The sequence below is a fragment of the Hibiscus syriacus genome, unplaced genomic scaffold, assembly GCF_006381635.1.
Source record: "Hibiscus syriacus cultivar Baekdansim isolate YM2019G1 unplaced genomic scaffold, ASM638163v2 tig00111366_pilon, whole genome shotgun sequence".
Classification (NCBI taxonomy): domain Eukaryota; kingdom Viridiplantae; phylum Streptophyta; class Magnoliopsida; order Malvales; family Malvaceae; genus Hibiscus; species Hibiscus syriacus.
In genome coordinates, this window is record NW_024063071.1 from 389,387 (window position 1) to 406,851 (window position 17,465).

General features: G+C 37.8%; 1 protein-coding gene and 1 pseudogene across 1 annotated transcript; one reads left to right on the forward strand and one right to left on the reverse strand.

Moving 5' to 3' along the window:
• Positions 1-1,919: 1,919 nt before the first annotated feature.
• Positions 1,920-15,100, forward strand: LOC120159509 (annotated as a pseudogene).
• Positions 15,101-15,525: 425 nt separating this feature from the next.
• LOC120159404 (60S ribosomal protein L37-3-like) lies at positions 15,526-16,910 on the reverse strand. The gene is made up of 4 exons (XM_039169992.1): positions 16,772-16,910; positions 16,529-16,664; positions 15,869-15,970; positions 15,526-15,758 (listed from the first exon to the last, which is right to left on the reverse strand). The coding sequence occupies exons 1-4, from the start codon at positions 16,772-16,774 to the stop codon at positions 15,709-15,711; spliced, it is 291 nt and encodes a 96-aa protein (XP_039025923.1). The 5' UTR covers positions 16,775-16,910; the 3' UTR covers positions 15,526-15,708.
• Between the last annotated feature and the right edge of the window lie 555 nt (positions 16,911-17,465).

The window sequence follows — 17,465 nt, forward strand, 5'->3', positions numbered from 1 at the left end:
ACTTGCACGCCTTCCCCTTGAACTAGAAGGCATATCGACATTGAGATCGAAAAAGCTCGCAGTCGAATGCCTCCCCCCAGAGCTTAAAGCCATCGTGTCAGATGAAAACTGCACGAATGGTTGCGTCAATGACATATCCATATTAAGGTCAAACGGATATGGAGATGAATGCCTTCCCCTTGAACTGGACGCAATGTTGCCATACGGATTGTTCGTCGACCCACCTCGATACATATCGTAAGGAGTTGCGAATGAATGTCTCTCCATTATGGCATTAAAATCATTACACATTACTGTCGTCGGGCTGTCAACTTGTTCAGCCATCCCATAGTGGGAGCTTAATGATTGACCCCGAATGACACGCACTTGAATAAAATTTGCATACATCTCAATATCGGCGTCTAAATAATTACTTTGAGCTTCAACCATCATTTCAACATCATCATTGTTCAAAAGTTCGAACGTTGTATAAGTTAATGGCAACAATGATGTTGGAAATCTGTACTGCAACGACGACATTCTTCTACTACTTCTAACATGAATCTTCCTCGAAATCTTCGTTATCAGCTCCTCAAGAGTTATGTTTCTCTTCAATGATATTTTAACAAGCTCATTTGATACGAAAACAACGCCTGTTTCATCTTCTCAAATTTCACCATCATAATAAACAATAGCTGAAAGTCGCACCATTCTTTGAGTTTAAAAGTGCGGTAATATTATATCTGAAAAAAAACAACTGAAATAATACTGATTAAATAAATAATATATGAACGAAAATATAACAATAAATTTTTTACACATAAACTTAAATAATTTAAATAATATAATTTTATATTACTACATGTACCGCAAAACTATTTCAACGTATATTCCTGCTTTCTAATTTTTACAAACACAGAAATTAATTGACAACAATTAGTATAATATTTTTTCAAATAATCATAATAAACAATAAATATAATAAAAAAATTTATCACAAAATTACCTTATAACGAAAAATCGAACGAACTTCTGAATAAAATATGAGAAAATTGTCAGAATTATTGACTCGTTGAAGGAATTGTTGTATTAATTTATAAGTTGAAAGGAGAGATGTGAGGAACTTAATCGGGGAGAAGGGTATTTATAACCGGGAAAAGTTACAAGGCATTTAAAGGTATGGCGTGACCTCTGCCCCGCGCTATATATAAATCAGAATTAAAGGTAAGGCGCGGCTCCTGCCCCGCGCTATACCCCTACGTGGCGTAAGGCGCGCCCCAATGGCCGCGCTTTACACACGTATATCCATGTCAGCATAAGGCGCGCCTTACCCCACGTGACGCCAAATCAGCATATAGTGCGGTGCAGGTGGCACGCTTTACTGCTAAGAGTGTTAGATCGAGAAATATAATCCGACCGATGTTAGATCGATAAATATACCGATCACCGATAATTTTTTTTTTTGTTGAGAAAAACGTCGATTTATATTAATTGGATTAATGATTATTTTTAATTTTTAAAAATTTAATTATTAAAACGATAATTCGAAGGTGATTTGTTTTAATATATTTTATCCAAAAATTAATACAAAATGCAAACCAACGGGGAGAGCTGAATCAGCAGTAAGACAAACAATAACAGTTCTCGCGTTAAAGTTCCCCCCTCTTTTTTCTTTTACTTCCTGAACTTATTATTTTCTTTCCTCCCAAACACAAATTTTCCTTCCGATTCCTTCATACCAGCAGCTTTTTAATTCAAATTCTTTGATTCATTCTTTTTCATATTCTTCCCCACTAACTGACATACGATATTTCGTGATGGTGGTGATTTACAGTTACCACGAAAAAGAGAGACATAGACAAACACAGTTATTCGTTCGATATAGAAATTTAATTTAATTTTTGATTTGATTTTGTTAGTGTCTTGATTTGGCGGAAACAATGAACATCCCAAAGAAAAAGCAGGTGACGGTTAGTGACTTGGTGGAGGAAGCCAAGAAGCGAATTGTGATTTTAGCTATATGCGTCGTCGGATTGTCCTATCTCATGTCTCGTTAAGTTATCAAAACCTCTTTTTTTTTGTATTTTTCATCTAATTGCTATTGAATTTACTCTATGATTTGGATTGTTCAAATTATTCTTCTCGATCTTCAGGTTAAATCTGATTAATGTTTTTATTCAAGTACTTGCTTTTGAGTTCATTAGGGTTTTGAGTATGTTCAATTAGAGTTAAAAGAATTTTTATTTGTTCATTAGGGCTTTAAAATTTTTCTAAGTCTCGTAACATCACTTTTTAGGATAGAATTGGGTCGGTTATTTATGTAAATAGCATTGGAGTTTTAAGAAAAGCAAAATTTACGTTGGCACCTGTTTCTTCCTTTTTTTTGGGTGGGATAATCGAGTGGGTTCTGCATATTGACTAGAACCGCAGTCCTCATCTCACCAGAATTTAGCCAGTCCTGCATTTGTTTGTCTAGGTGATAAATTGCCAGTTGCAAATACTAAATCTTTAGCTGTTGTCCAGGTCTCAGATTTTCCGACCTAAGCTTCTAAATTAACATGCCTAATTGGTTAACATATTTAAACTACTTAACTTTGGTTCTTTAATGTGAAATTACCATTGGCCTTTAGTAAGAAAAGATAGAGCACACTGGTTCCTTAACATTTTTTTTACTAATTGCCTGCTACTGCAGTATAATGCTATCAATCAATGTTGGAATTATTTGTACGTAGCCCTGAAATTTTGAATCATATGAAGTTCATTCATTAAATTTTTCTTAATTTGGACTTGGATGTTAAGATATTTAAAAAGACATTTTCATTATATGATTTCCATCAATTCATTTCAACCTTCTGAATTAACAGTTACTTCTTTTTTCTTTTATCAGTGACAAGCCTCGGTTTTTGTTAATCTGCCTGCTGCTGCCTCCTTAATCATTCTCCTCCGATATTACTCACTAGATTATGAAATGCGAGGAAAGCTGATGCATACAACAGCCAATCTGCATCTACAAATGGCTTGAATCCAAAGAAACCACCAGAATTTCCTAAAGTTGTTGAACATTGTGATTGGAGAAGGAAAGTAAATTCTCCCGTCGTCGAGAATGCAATAGACCAGTTCACAAGACATCTTATTTCTGAGTGGATGACAGATCTATGGTATTCTCGTTTAACACCTGATAAGGAAAGCCCGGAAGAATTGGTGCAAATCATAAATGGGGTTCTTGGGGAGCTCTCAGAGCGATTGAGAAATAAATCTCATCATTTACTCACAAGGTCTGAGTCCATTCCACCACTGATTTATTATTATTTAGACTGCTTAGGAGGGAGCTAATCTATGTCTAGGATGATGCAGGGACCTTATTAATCTCTTTTGTTCACACTTGGAGCTTTTTCGTATCAATAAAGCAAAAATTGAAAATCAGCAATCTGAACCACTGACTATCGAATATAGAGATGCTGAAATAAGACGTGTTCTGGCTGCAGAGAACAAACTGCACCCGGCTTTATTCTCTACTGAAGCTGAGCACAAGGTTGTTGAGTTTTTTAGTTGACCTTCCGCTTATGTCAAAATTAGACAATTAATCCGAAATCCTATAAGACTGTTTTATTCCTTGATTATAATAGTGTCTGCCCCGTTTATTTCAGGTGTTGCAGCATTTGATGAATGGTCTCATTTCTGTCACATTCAGGCCCGAAGACCTGCAGTGCTCTTTCTTTCGATATATTGTCAGGGAGGTTCTGGCTTGCGCAGTAATTCGACCTATCATAAACTTAGTGAATCCAAGGTGATTAGTCTTTCTACTTTTCTTGACTTCATGATTTTATGTTGCTATTTGTCTCGATCATATTGAATTTTGGTGACAGGTTTATAAATGAGAGGATCGAATCTGCTGTTATATCTAGGACTAAGGCTAAAGGAGAACTTAATGCTGCACAAGATGCATCCAAATATAAACCAAATGGCTCCTCGAAGATCCCATCCGACCATTTTTCTAAGTTGCTAGATCCTTCTGTTACTGGTGTTGAACTTGTACAGTTAAAAACTAATCAGTTTGGAGCTGCTAGAGACACCACTGCAACAAAACAACCTAAATGCAACACAACTTTCAAAGGATCCATTGCTTTCCATGGATACTCAAACTTCACGTTTGTGGAGCTCTGTGCCCTTGAACTCACAAACTGGTGCTGAAAGAGGTGTCGAACAACATCGTTCAGGCGGGGAATGGGGTGACATGTTAGATCTCTTTTCACGTAGAAAGACTGAGGTCCTTGCTCCTGAAAATTTTGATAACATGTGGACAAGGGGGAGAAATTACAAAAAGGACGGGGAAAAACGATTAATTGAGCAATATCCACATCATTCCTCTACTGGGAACCCTGCTGCTGTGGATCATGCGAAAGCAATATCTAAGACCAGAGAGAAGTATCCAACCAAGCTTAACTCATCTGATAGTCATGTTGTTCAACCTGCATTAACTGATCAACGCAAAATAGAAAAATCGTTCCCACATGAAGTTCGGAATGTATCATATTTCTCTTCAGTTGTATCTTCTCAGGAAGATGATCACGACCTTATTGATTTGGAGGAGGTTGAATCAGAAAGCAGTGATTCCTTTACTTCTGGAGAAGAAGAAACAGGAAATGTAATGGGTCTTGATTCTACTGGAACTAAAGTTTGGGATGGTAAGAGTAATAGAAACCTAAATGTTTCTCGTATTCATCATCCACTTGAAAATCCTGAGGGCCATATTGTAAAGAAGGCCGGTGGAAGGCACGTCCAATATCGAAGATTAACTAAAACTCCATCCAGCAGGAAAAGATCTAGATCGACCCGTCAGAAGTTGTCTGTCTGGAAAGAGGTTGAGAGGACAAGCTTCTTATCAAGGGATGGACAAGACATACTTAATTCACTCAATGGACTTGGAAAGGCTGAATATTCCAATGATGATTCTGAGACTGAATTCTTTGGTAGACTTCACAGTGGAGCAACTGCTTCTTCATCTGCTTCTTCTCTCTCTATTTCTGAAAGTCATAGTTTGACTACTAATTCCTTGCAAAATTCGTTGGTTGGAGGTTCTTTTTTTAAATTGAGATGCGAGGTACTTAAAAATGAGAAGTATCCGCTTCATGTCAGTTTGCTATAATGTCATATTGTATTATTGGAATTCATTAAAAGTTGAAATAGGTCACACTAAGGTAATTGTGAGAATACAGTGATGGCGAGAGAGTTGGGTCGTCCATCCTCCGATGAGGAATGGACTGTTTTTGTTGATAACCTTAGTAAGAGAGTTACGAGAAGTGAGCTTAGAGAGATTTTCATCCAGTATGGTAAAGTAGTTAGGGTCTATATTCCAAATGTTATTTTTAAACCGAACTACAAATCATCCACGTTTGCCTTTGTGCAATTTGCGTTAGAGAAAAGCTGTAGTAGAGCAGTTCAGAACGTGAATGGAACGCTGATTGATGGGAAGCGAGTGTCAGTGGGGGTGGCAAAGTACAAGAAAAATAGTAGAGGAGGAACAGTGGGAAATAAGCTTCAATCAGCAGGTAACAAGCAAGTCATAGGGGACAGGGGTTGGCAACAGGTGAAAACGAAAAAAGCGAGTAGTTTGAGGAATGGCAGAACGTACGATGAGGTGGTGATGGGGGATAGTTCGAAGAACATGGAGCAAGTAATAGTGGAGAGTGAAGGAGGTAAGGGTTTGAAAGATAATGAAGTGAGGAATGTATGGGATATGCACATTCCCAATGATGATTATGGTTGGGTGAAGTATTCATTAACAGGGGTTGTCAAATATCCCCTGCAGCCGAACATGGTGAAGAAGGCTATGGCAAAGGAGGGGTTCCAGGTAAAGATTGTAAGCTGGGGATTCGTAACGAATGCTGTCATTGTTATGTTCAAGTCAAATGAAGACTTCGTTAAGGCGTGGTCGAATTACCGAGACAAATTGTTTTCCTGGTTTCAATGGTTATCACCGGTGATGAGTGAGGATGGTGTTCCATTGGCGTATGGCTTGGTAGAGTTGGTAGGGTTACCACTGCTTTGCTGGAATGTACCATTTCTGGAAAAACTAGCGGGAAGGTGGGGAGATCTTGTTTGTATATTGGACGAGACTAGAAATAAAGAAGATCTCTCTTCGGCGAGATTATTGTTGAGGGCTGCTAGTCCTTATGACATTCAAGAGTCCATCATAGTAGGGTCATATGGAAGATCTTTTAAGGTTAAAATTTCTTTGGGAGGTAGCTATTATGCAGCCACAGATGTTTCCGGAGAAGAGTTACAGGAAATTCCAGTTAACGGTGATAGCTCAGGGAAGAAAGTAGACAGTCGGGGAAAATCTGCAGAGGTAGTGGGGACAGAGGTGGGCACGTGGGGGCAAAAAGTTGTAGAAAGTGGGGGGTTTGAGGAAGGTGGGGAACATTCTCTTGAAAAGTCGTCCTACACGAAATCCTATGGTTATGGGCTGTCAGGGAATCTGGAATGTGTAATGGAGCCAGTTTCCAATAAGGAGTACGCGGGTCTTGGGCTGAGAGATGTTGTGGATCAGAGTTGCTCAGCCCAATCTGATTCTAACTGGGATTCCTTTTCACCAGTAACTAAAATTATTCCTAAGGGGCCGGCTGTTAAGTTGAAGTGGGATGGTTTAGAAGAGCATAACAAGTGTCAGTCTCTCCATGAATTAATAGAGGTGGACAGTGGTGGTCTTAGAGATAAAGAAGGTGAGGGTGTCCAGGAGGAGGAAGAAAATAGAATGCAGATGAAAGTTGTTAGTCAATCGGTGAAGGAGGTAAACAAGGAGATTAGTGTGAAGAGGAAGAAAAGAGGATTTCCAGTTACTACTTGTATGACTCTGCGTGCAGCACAGGATGGAAAAAAGAAAAAAGGTCATTATGCCAGAGTTTACAAAAGGTCGAGGAACAGAAGAATATGGTTTAATTCGAGTAATGATGCTGTTTTTACTGGTTCAGGCTATTACGATTCAAGATCAGAAGGGTTCAGACCGCACAAACTGTCATCACCTTCATTAGAAGACGTGGAGTGCGTGGAAGCGGATATCTCTCCTCCTTAAAGTTCAGGAGAAATAGCAGGAAGAACAGAAGAGGTTTAATTAATCTTGCCTTGGAGTTGGTCAGTATTAACACTGCCTTCTCTCCTGTTTTTTCTAAACTGGTGGAGGAAGCTATGGCCACGTGGGAAGTGAGCATATTGTTAGGCATATCTTTCAAGGATGGCAAGGAGACATTTATTGAAAAGATTTTATGCCTTGAGAAGGGATCGGAGGTTGTAAAGGATGATGGTTATGATGGTTAGGTTTTGTGATCGGTTGAGTTTGGTTTGGGTGGTTGGGAGTGATATTTTTAATGCAGAATTTTAGTATACTGTGGAATATAGAGGTTTAGGGAGGAGAGAGAAGATTGTTTCTGGCGCTAGACTGGTTAAGAAGGTCAAACCAGTAATGGTTTTTATTCAAGAAACCAAGCTCGATCATTGTAAGGGGTCTATTGTACGGAGATTAGGTGGGGATCTGTTAAAGGGAGTGAAGGTTTCTCCAGCACAGGGGTCTAAGGGCGGATTGATCTGTTTATGGAATGAGAATATGTTCAAAGTCACTTTTCAGCATGTGCACAGCAGATTTTTGGCGCTTGTAGGGAAATTTATAAACGATCATAAGGAGTTCGTTTTATTAATGTATATGGCCCTGCAATTGAGGATGAAAAGGAGGCCTTTTTTGAGGAGCTGTTGTGTTTCGTTGTTTCGATGAATTTACCGGTTTGTATAGGGGGTGATTTTAATGCGTATATTGATCCGGAAGAAAAGCTAGGGAAAGCTCAGAACTGGCACACAATAAACATCTTTAGAACTTTTGTGCAGCGAGCTAAGCTCATTGATTTGCCCATGTCAGGAGGGACTTTCACATGGAGTAGCAACAGAGAAGTTTCAACATGGGTTAGGCTTGATCGGTTCTTAATAAGTGACACTTTCCTCAACTGTTTTCCTAAGATTACACAGAACCTCCTTTCGAATTTTGTGTCAGATCATAAACCGGTGTTGTTGAAAGATTTTTGTATAAACTGGGGCCCAAAACCTTTTAGATTCTTCAATTATCTTTTACAAGAACAAGGCTTTGATGATTTTGTTGTAAACCTTGTGGGAGATGAGAAGAATAAGAGGGATTATGGGGGAATTTTTAGGACGTTACAGATGGCCAAAATCAGATCAGAAGGTGGCAGGGAATTAGTAATGTTGGGCTGTCAGACTCCATTGCGACTCTTGAAGGGAAGATAGATAATTGGGAAAGGAAGTCGCAAGGTGGGATCCTGTCCAAGGGGGAGTGGGACCAGATGGTAGAAGGGAAAAAGGAGTTGTGGAGGCTATTAAGGATTGAGGAGAGCATTTGGTGTCAGAAGTCCAGGAGTAGATGGATTAAGGATGGAGACAGAAATACAAGGTTCTTTCACTTGAGTGCTTTGACGAGGAATAGAGCCAACACTATTCATTCGTTGAAAATTAAGGGAGATTTTATTTCGGATATAGGAATGATTAGAAGTACTGTGTTCAATTTTTTTAAGGCAACGTATAACACCAAATCAGCAATGGAGGTTGAGGGCTTAAACTTGGAATTTGCACAACTAACTGCAATTCAGAGTGCATCTTTGGAGGTGGAATTTTCTGAGCAAGAAGTATGGCAAGTAATCTCTTCTTCGGATAGTACTAAAGCTCCGGGCCCGGATGGGTTTACCATGGGTTTCTATAAGAAATATTGGGCAAGCCTAAAGGAGCAGATCATGGAGTTTTTCTCTGATTTCTATCAAGGAAAGATGTGGGATCATGGAGTTAATCATACGTTTATAACTTTGATTCCTAAAAAATGTATTCCCGAGAACATTGAAGATTTTCGACCCATTAGTCTTGTGGGCAGCATGTATAAGATCCTTTCAAAGGTTCTCTCAAAAAGACTTATATCTTGTGTCAAGGATATCATTAGTCCGTCTCAGTTCGCGTTTATTCCGGGTAGACAATTGTTGGATTGTGCATTTCTAGCCAATGAAGGAATTGATTCTTGGAGGAAGCAAGGACTTAAAGGGGTAGTTTTCAAGGTGGACTTCAGTAGAGCTTATGATACAATAGAATGGCATATTATTCAAAGGCTTATGAGGGAGATGGGTTTTGGAGAGAGATGGTGTTCTTGGATATCACAGTGTATCTCCACAGCTTCTATCTCGGTATTAGTGAACGGGTCTCCTACTAAAGAGTTTTCTATTGCTAAAGGCTTGAGGCAAGGTTGTAGCCTTTCTCCTCTTCTGTTCAATTTAGTCGGGGAATTACTTCATAGGATGCTGTCTAAAGCAGTGGACTTGGGTCTGTTTCAAGGTTTCTCTTTTGGTAAAAATCAGAATCCCTTCTCTTTGTCCCACCTTCAGTTTGCAGATGACTTAATTATTTTCTGTAGAGCGTCTATTACACAGATTAAGAATGTTAGAAGAATTTTGAGGATTTTCGGCTTAATGACGGGGCTCCATTTAAATTTAGTTAAAAGCAAACTTTATGGAATTAATGTGGAAAGTGACATCCTTGAAGAATGGGCTACGAATATTGGCTGTGCTATTGGTTCTTTTCCAACGGAGTACTTAGGCCTTCCTTTAGGGGCAAGAATGAATTCGGAAAAGTTGTGGGATCCGGTTATTGCCAATTTTAATAAGAAATTGGCTGGTTGGAAAGTTACTTCTTTATCTTTGGCTGGTAGATTGGTGTTAATAAAGTCGGTATTATCATCGTTACCTATTTTTTCCTATCTATGTTTAAGATGCCTGCTACTATTTCTCAAAAGTTGAATTCATTGATGTCGGATTTTTTATGGGGGAGTAGGGAAGACAAGAAGAGAATGCATTGGGTGCGCTGGGATTATGTATGTAGGCCGTTGAGTGGAGGAGGATTGGGAGTGGCGGATTTGAAGGTTACTAATAGAGCTTTGTTGGGAAAGTGGGTTTGGAAGTTTGCCAATGATAAGAATTCGATGTGGAAGAAATTTTTATGTAGTAAACATAATGTAAGCTGTCATTCGATGGATATCAATAGAGTTTTTTCTTTAAAGGACTCTTGGATATGGAGGGGTATTGTGAACAGCTATTTAAAGGATGATGTCATTGGAAGCTGCCTTAGATCTCACGCTAAGCTTCAAATAGGTAATGGTAAGTCGATTTACTTTTGGAGTGATACGTGGAATGGGGATTTTCCTTTGAAACTCTTGTTTCCCAGAATATTTGCTCTTTCCTCAAATAAATTGGGTAAGGTAGCTGATTTTGGGAGTTTCGGCTCGTCTGGGTGGGTTTGGAACATTATGACCAGGAGAAACCTGTGTGATTGGGAAGTTGAGCAGTTGGTTGGGTTATTGGACAGTCTTAAAAACATCAATCTGGTTCAGTCTTTGGAGGATTCTTTGTTGTGGGTCGGTTCGGAAGATGGGCAGTTTTCTGTTAAAGCGTGTAGGAATTCCTTTTCTGTTTTTATTGATGAATCAGTTCAGTGGGAGAAAGTTGTTTGGCTGGGGTTAGTTCCACCAAGAGTGGAGACTTTTCTTTGGCAGTTGTCTCATCAAAAGGTTGCTGTGAGAGTGGAGTTGCTGAGAAGGGGGATCGATGTAGGGGGGATCATTCTCTGCCCGTTGTGTAATCAAGGGGCAGAATCAGTTCAACATTTGTTTGTCTCTTGTCCTGTTTCTTGGGAATTATGGATGAAAATTATAGGGTACTGGGATATTCAGCTTACTATTCCACAAGACCCCCCTAAACTGCTCAGTTCATGGGCTGTTTTGAGGCCAAAATCAGTTATTTGGAAGTTCATTCCAGGGGCAGTTTTTTGGTCCATTTGGAAGTTAAGGAACGAGATCATTTTCGACAAGGGAAAGTTAGACAGAATTTCTTTATCTTTTACTGTTCGTTTCAGACTAGCTAAGTGGTTTGTTGCAAAGTTTCCTCGGTATTCAACTCAAGTGATTTTTTAATTGGTGACCCCTCTGTGGCAGACAACTTTCCAGACTTCAAGGTTTTGAACAGCATTGGGTCTTGCTGGATTCCTCCTCCTATGGATTATTTTAAAATGAATGTTGATGGAGCGGTGAGTAGTTTGGGGATGGTGGCTGGTATTGGGGGTATTCTTAGGAACTGGAATCGGGTGATTCTGACTTCTTTTTCGATAAATGTTGGTCCTAATACTCCCATCCTAGCAGAATTAAAGGCTATCAAGAAAGGCATTGACATCTTTGTTTCATCTGTTTGGGCTTCGAAGGGTAGGCTTATTGTTGAAAGTGATTCAAAGACAGCAGTGGAATGGATTAAATATCAAAATTCTGTCCCTTTGTACCTATCTATTTTTGTGAAGGAGATAGTGTCTGCTGTTTCTCGAAATCAGATCGTTATCAGGTGGATCCCTAGGTGTTGTAACTGTGAGGCGGATAAGCTGGCTAAGGAGGGTATTGGCTGAGTGTTTCTAGTCTTTGGTATTTTAGTTGGAGTGTGTTTTCTATGTGGTGAGGTATTGTAGGAGTGTTTCTTGTCTTAAGTATTTTTGTAGGAGTGTGTTTTCTTCTGTATGTTATTTTTGTAAGTGTTTCATTTCTAATAAATTGATGTTCTCTTTTCCTCCTTTTTCTAGAGGGTTCTTGCCTTACGGCAATGGACTACTTAGAAGGAGGTTTTAAATGAGACATCCTATTCCTATCAAAAAAAATATTGTATTATTGCAATATTATTCCTTTTGCAGGTTTTAGGTGCAAATATTGTGAAGAGTGGTTCTAGAACATTTGCTGTTTACTCCATATCTGTAACAGATGTAATAAATAACAATAGTAGTTGGTCTATCAAGAGAAGGTGTGTAGAGTGTGCTATATACTTTCTAATCTTCCTCTGATGTTGCATCCTATAGCATTCATTTTTCATTGCAGAGGCATCTCGGTTGGATTTTTCTGTAGTGTCAAACTAGTTACATTTATCTTCATCTCTATCAGAGTTTCTAGCCTTTTTAATTGTTTTAATTCAGGTTTCGCCATTTTGAGGAGCTGCATCAGCGTCTTAAATCATTTCGCGAGTATAAACTTCACTTGCCGCCAAAGCATTTTCTCTCAACGGGATTAGACATTCCTGTTATACGAGAACGGTGTAAATTGCTTGATGAATATTTAAAGGTTAAATGTTTGAACTCACTCTACCAATTTTCTTCATGCATGAGGGCATATCTGTTGTTCTAAACTCAAATTGATATTTTATTTCTATATTGAGGTTTCTTCATAAAATATATTTGTTGGGCTGTTTGATTGCTAGTACTTGCATCTGCTCAAATTGTCATTTAATTTGTATATGAGAAATAGACATAGCATAGGCTTTATACACTAGATTTGCTTATCTTTATGTTTTTAGAGGACTTATTAATATTTCTTCTTCTTCAGAAGCTCTTGCAGCTTCCTTCTGTTTCAGGATCAATTGAAGTGTGGGACTTCCTAAGTGTTGATTCCCAGGTGAACTTCTATTTTCCTTTTCCTCGTGGGGGAAAACTGTTCTTTTTCCTTTATTTTCTGGGAGGAGAAATTAATATTTTTTTTGGTTGGGGGGGGGGAGTCACAGATTTTCCCAGTTAAGCCCAATCTCTTATTATATATATTTTTGTAATGCAGACATATGTATTCTCAAGTTCTTTTTCTATTGTTGAAACATTGTCAGGTAATTCAAATATAATTTATTAGGTTGTTTGCATATTTTGCTGTTTCCTCCTTAACCTGTCTTCAGATGATAATATTTTTTGTGTTGCTTGGAAACTTTCTAGTTGGCCTTGATGACAACCCATCTGAAAAGAGCAAAAAGGCTTCAAATGTTATGGGGCCTCTGATGGGTCCCTTAACTTCCAGGAGACGACAGTTGGACACTGAAAGCAATGAACCTTCATTGCAAATAAAACCTAATTTTGCAACTGATGAATTAAGAAATGCAAAAAATGTGTCAACTTCTCCATCAAAAGTTCCCACTGAAGGATGGTGCAAGTCCTCTGAAGATACTGGCAGTGATTCGGATGCTAGGGTTGGAAATACATTGTTGGTAAGGAACTCAAAGGAAAATGTTAAAGGAAGAGAGAATAAAATAGTGGAAGATGCTTCTGAGTTGCTTCTTGATTCTGCCATGTACCCAACCCTTCCTACAGAGGTAATCAGTTTAATGTCAAATGTTCTCTTTCCTCTATCACTGTCTCCACTTGGCTGTCATAACCATTCTTAATCAAATGTGGTACTTTCATGTTTCATACTTATTTGCAACTTAATTTGAAATGCTTCTATGATCCTCAATGGATTTTAACAGACAACGTATCTTTCTGTGCAGTGGGTGCCACCAAATTTAACTGCTCCTATATTAGATTTGGTGGATGTCATTTTCCAGCTCCAGGATGGTGGATGGATCAGGTAGATAAATGGCTATAGGACTATTCACTTACGTTAGCATTATATTTTGATTTTGCCTCCTTAAAACGGGAATTCATCCGCCCTAATGTAAGCTTAGCATCATCACATCAAGTTCTTGACTAGATGCACAATTTTTACATACGTTGCTTGTGTATTTCAGGCGTAAGGCTTTTTGGGTGGCCAAACAAGTTCTACAACTTGGCATGGGTGATGCTTTTGATGATTGGCTGATAGAAAAGATCCAGCTGCTGCGCAGGGGGTCAGTTGTTGCTTCAGGAATCAAGCGTGTTGAGCAGGTAGTCATTTGATCTTGGATTTTTCCCCTTTAAAAGTATAACAGATTTATCTGTAAATTTGTTTAGTGGCACTATAGACCTAAAAGAAATCTCCTCTTGACCGAGTTTGCAAGAGGATGGAAGGGGTAGCCCAACCCCAATTATATTTTCTCAGCCTTTGGAGTGGAACCAATTTTGTTCTTTGTAGTGGAGTTTCTATACAGCTTAGTCTAGATATGTCCAAAATATGTTTTTAAGAGCAAGATCAATTGGGATTCTGTTCAATGTCTTATCTGACTTGAAATTTATTTTTAAATCCTTTGTCTCATAAGTTTTTGCGATGTTGGAGATTTTCTCTGTATTATCTTGTGCTTCTATGTACTAATATAGAATGACTGCAATTTTCATGCAGATACTTTGGCCTGATGGAATATTCATAACCAAACATCCAAGGCGACAACGTCCGCCACCACCCAGTAGCCCAACCCAAGCTTCAACACATCCACAATCTCCTGAAACTTCTTCACCTATATCGAGTGATGAGCAGCAACAACTGGAAGCAGAACGTCGTGCAAAATTCGTTTATGAGCTAATGATTGGTAGTTTGTCTATCCCTAATGTTTCTTATTATAATCTGCATTGCTGAAAGTTTTAAGAAAATTAACTCTATTTTCTTGACACAGACAAAGCGCCTGCTGCTATTGTGGGCCTTTTTGGTCACAAGGAGTATGAACAATGCGCCAAAGATCTCTATTTCTTTATTCAGGTAATTGAGGACATTAATAGACTTTCTTTTTGGTTCTTTTAATGCGGAACAGGGTCTTGTTTTTAGAAACAACAGTTCAATTATAAACATCGAGTAGGGTAGAACATGATTGGTGCAGCTTGCAAGTCGTCAAGAGTGGCTGAAGATATTCTTTTATATTAAAAACCCGTTTTAGTTACGCGCCTGTTCTCTCTTGTTGCAGTCTAGTGTCTGTTTGAAGCTGCTGGCATATGACGTTATCGAGCTATTGCTGTTGTCTGCAATTCCAGAGATGGATTATGTATTCAAGCAGTTGCACGATGAAAAACACAAGTTTGGTGAATATAAAGCGAACTAGTTGAGATTTCAAATGTGGAGTTCGAATAATAGAGAGGTTTGGCCTTGTAGTTCACCTCAAGTAGAATGTTGAGATTCATGTTTGGCATTGGCCTTGATTGACTGCATTGAGAAGATATTTCATTCATATTTTACAGTGCCAATATCTTCGACTACATACACAGGCTTAAATTCTGTAATTAGTCTCTTTTTCTTGAGAAAAAAAAATTCACCAGTCTTGGAGGAAAATTGTAAGTAAACCTTAAAAACAGTGAATATATAATATAATTGAAAGCTTTTTGCTGCGGTTCCTTTTCTTTTTCTCTCCCTCCCTATCTTTACTCCCTTAAACATGTGCATAATTAACAAAATGAAAAGTCGGAACAATCACCGATGATAGATCCCGATTTAGTTGTGGTGATGTCAAATTATCAATTAGATATTATTATTATATGTATTTTTATGTTAGTATTGATAGTGTTTATTCTTTATCGCCAACAATTGTGTTAGCAACTTTTTGCTGCACATACCCCATCAAAATCTCTTGAGAAGAATTGTTCAAGAATCATACAAAATTCTTCCACACTATAATCCAAACGTTTAACAATTAACTCATGAACCTGTCTCAGACAACAGTTATTGAATCCACCAATCTGCTCAACCAGTCTCTAAGCAACAGTAATTTGAGATGCATTATTTTTAAATTTTCCAACAATCCGAAACGAGATTACAGACATCGTAACTCAAACAAGAACGTAATTAACTTTATCAAGGAAAAAATATCAAGTAATTAAGAGTCGAACAACAATAGCCTAAGCAGCTACATAAAAATAGAAACTAGATCATCTAAACAACCTCATTGCAACTTAAGCCGAACAAACTTCTACTTAAAAAGGATGGATTCATCTAAACAACCTCATTGCAACTTAAGCCGAAGAAGCAGCTGCAACCTTCTTCCTTGGTGCTGCTTCAGTACCTAGATCATGATCCAGCAGAAATGAAAATTATGAACAGATTTTTGTTAGGGGAAAAGAACTTTCAACTAGAACAGAATATGTCCAAATAATGAAATTAGCATTCACATACCTTCTCTGAAACCCGTCTTGAACCTGCGAGGAACATGGCGAAGATACCTCATCCTACCTGTCCCAGTTGTCTTTCTTCGGATTGCCTTAACACTCCAGTTATCTGATTCCCACAATAAATAAGTTCCCTTAGGTTTAACAATTAATTGATGTACCTAATTACAATCCATTTACAGACATTCATAAAATCTAAAACATAATAAACAGGCATGACCGGACACCGCATCCGTGTTACTGCGATTTAGGATTACAAATATAAGCACATTTCTTGTGACTTTGCTTTCGGCTCACAAATGCTCTAATCAATATATATGTCAGCGAGTAGTACTATGCAAGTACATAGTTTAGAAGGATACTAGTTCATACTTTGATAAAGATACAAAAATTCACATCAGACTCTCTTTTCATTATATTCAGGGCAATGAATTATAATTGGAAGAAATACATTCAAGTGGAAAAGCAAACTAGAAAACTACAATCCAAGATTCATAATCTTATCAAAGCGATTAACTTGAATACACTGAGTAGATGAAAAAAGAAAACCAAGAAAATAAATCAGCTAAACACAAAGAATTCCATATTTCAAAGCCGAGCTAATAACAGGAAGCAATCAGACAAAACAATAAAGATCTAGAAATGAAAGGAACAGTGGGGTACTTACATTTCCTCTTACGGGCAGCAGGGAAAGCACAAGCAGAACAACGGCTCTTTTGGAGATGGAAACTACGGCGGCCGCATCTCACGCAAAGAGTGTGGGTCTTGTTCCTTCGTTTACCGAAACTCCCTGTTCCTTTTCCCTGCAAATTACAATATTCATTCCATTTGTTAACATTCAATCATAGCAAAGGAATAAAAAACAGACAAAAAGGGAAAAGACGAGAGTGTTGCTTTTTTGCTATAATACCATTGGAGCTGACGCAGGAGAATCTTAAGCTCTTGTTCTTCGGGCTCTGAACAAGAAAGAGAGCGGCGGGGAAGAAAGAATTATGGCACCAAAAGGGTTTTTCAGGATTGAGTTGAAGAGATTGATTTCCTGGATGGGCTTATCTCTGGGTTATATTTACGCTTTTGGGCTAGCACCGGATACTGGCCTAATTTCTTCATTCAAGCTGGACTTAGGTATCAACTAAATATAAAAAAGGTGAAAATACCTCTTAGATACCTTTTAGTTTTGAAAATAGACAAATTGATCCTTATTAGAAATCGAACAGCAATTTAACACTATTAATGTTTTTCAACAAGTTTGAAAGTAAGTAATTAATTACGCTATTAATGCTTTTCATCAGCTTTATATAAATGTTATAGATGTAATAATAAATTTAATCATCATTATTTATAATTTATGTCAATTCAACAAATTGAATTCTAAATATTTGTAAAATGTATAAATCATATGTTAAACTTTATAGAATTAAGATCAAGTTGACATGATATATAAATATTACTGACTAAAACTACTATTATATCAATCAAAATTATATAAAATTTTAAAAAAAATAATTAATTTTAATTAATGACTCAAATGTGTGTTTTCTTTTGCTAAGACAAATAACTGAAATGTGTGTTTCTGGGAAAAGAGGGTTTTCTTGAATAATAGT

Excerpts from the sequence above, each read along its gene's own strand:
- LOC120159404 (XM_039169992.1), bottom strand. Across the intron at positions 15,971-16,528 it reads TGCTGCCCGTAAGAGGAAAT|ATAACTGGAGTGTTAAGGCA; the intron begins GTAAGTACCCCA and ends TGTGGGAATCAG. Across the intron at positions 15,759-15,868 it reads CAAGACGGGTTTCAGAGAAG|GTACTGAAGCAGCACCAAGG; the intron begins GTATGTGAATGC and ends ATCATGATCTAG.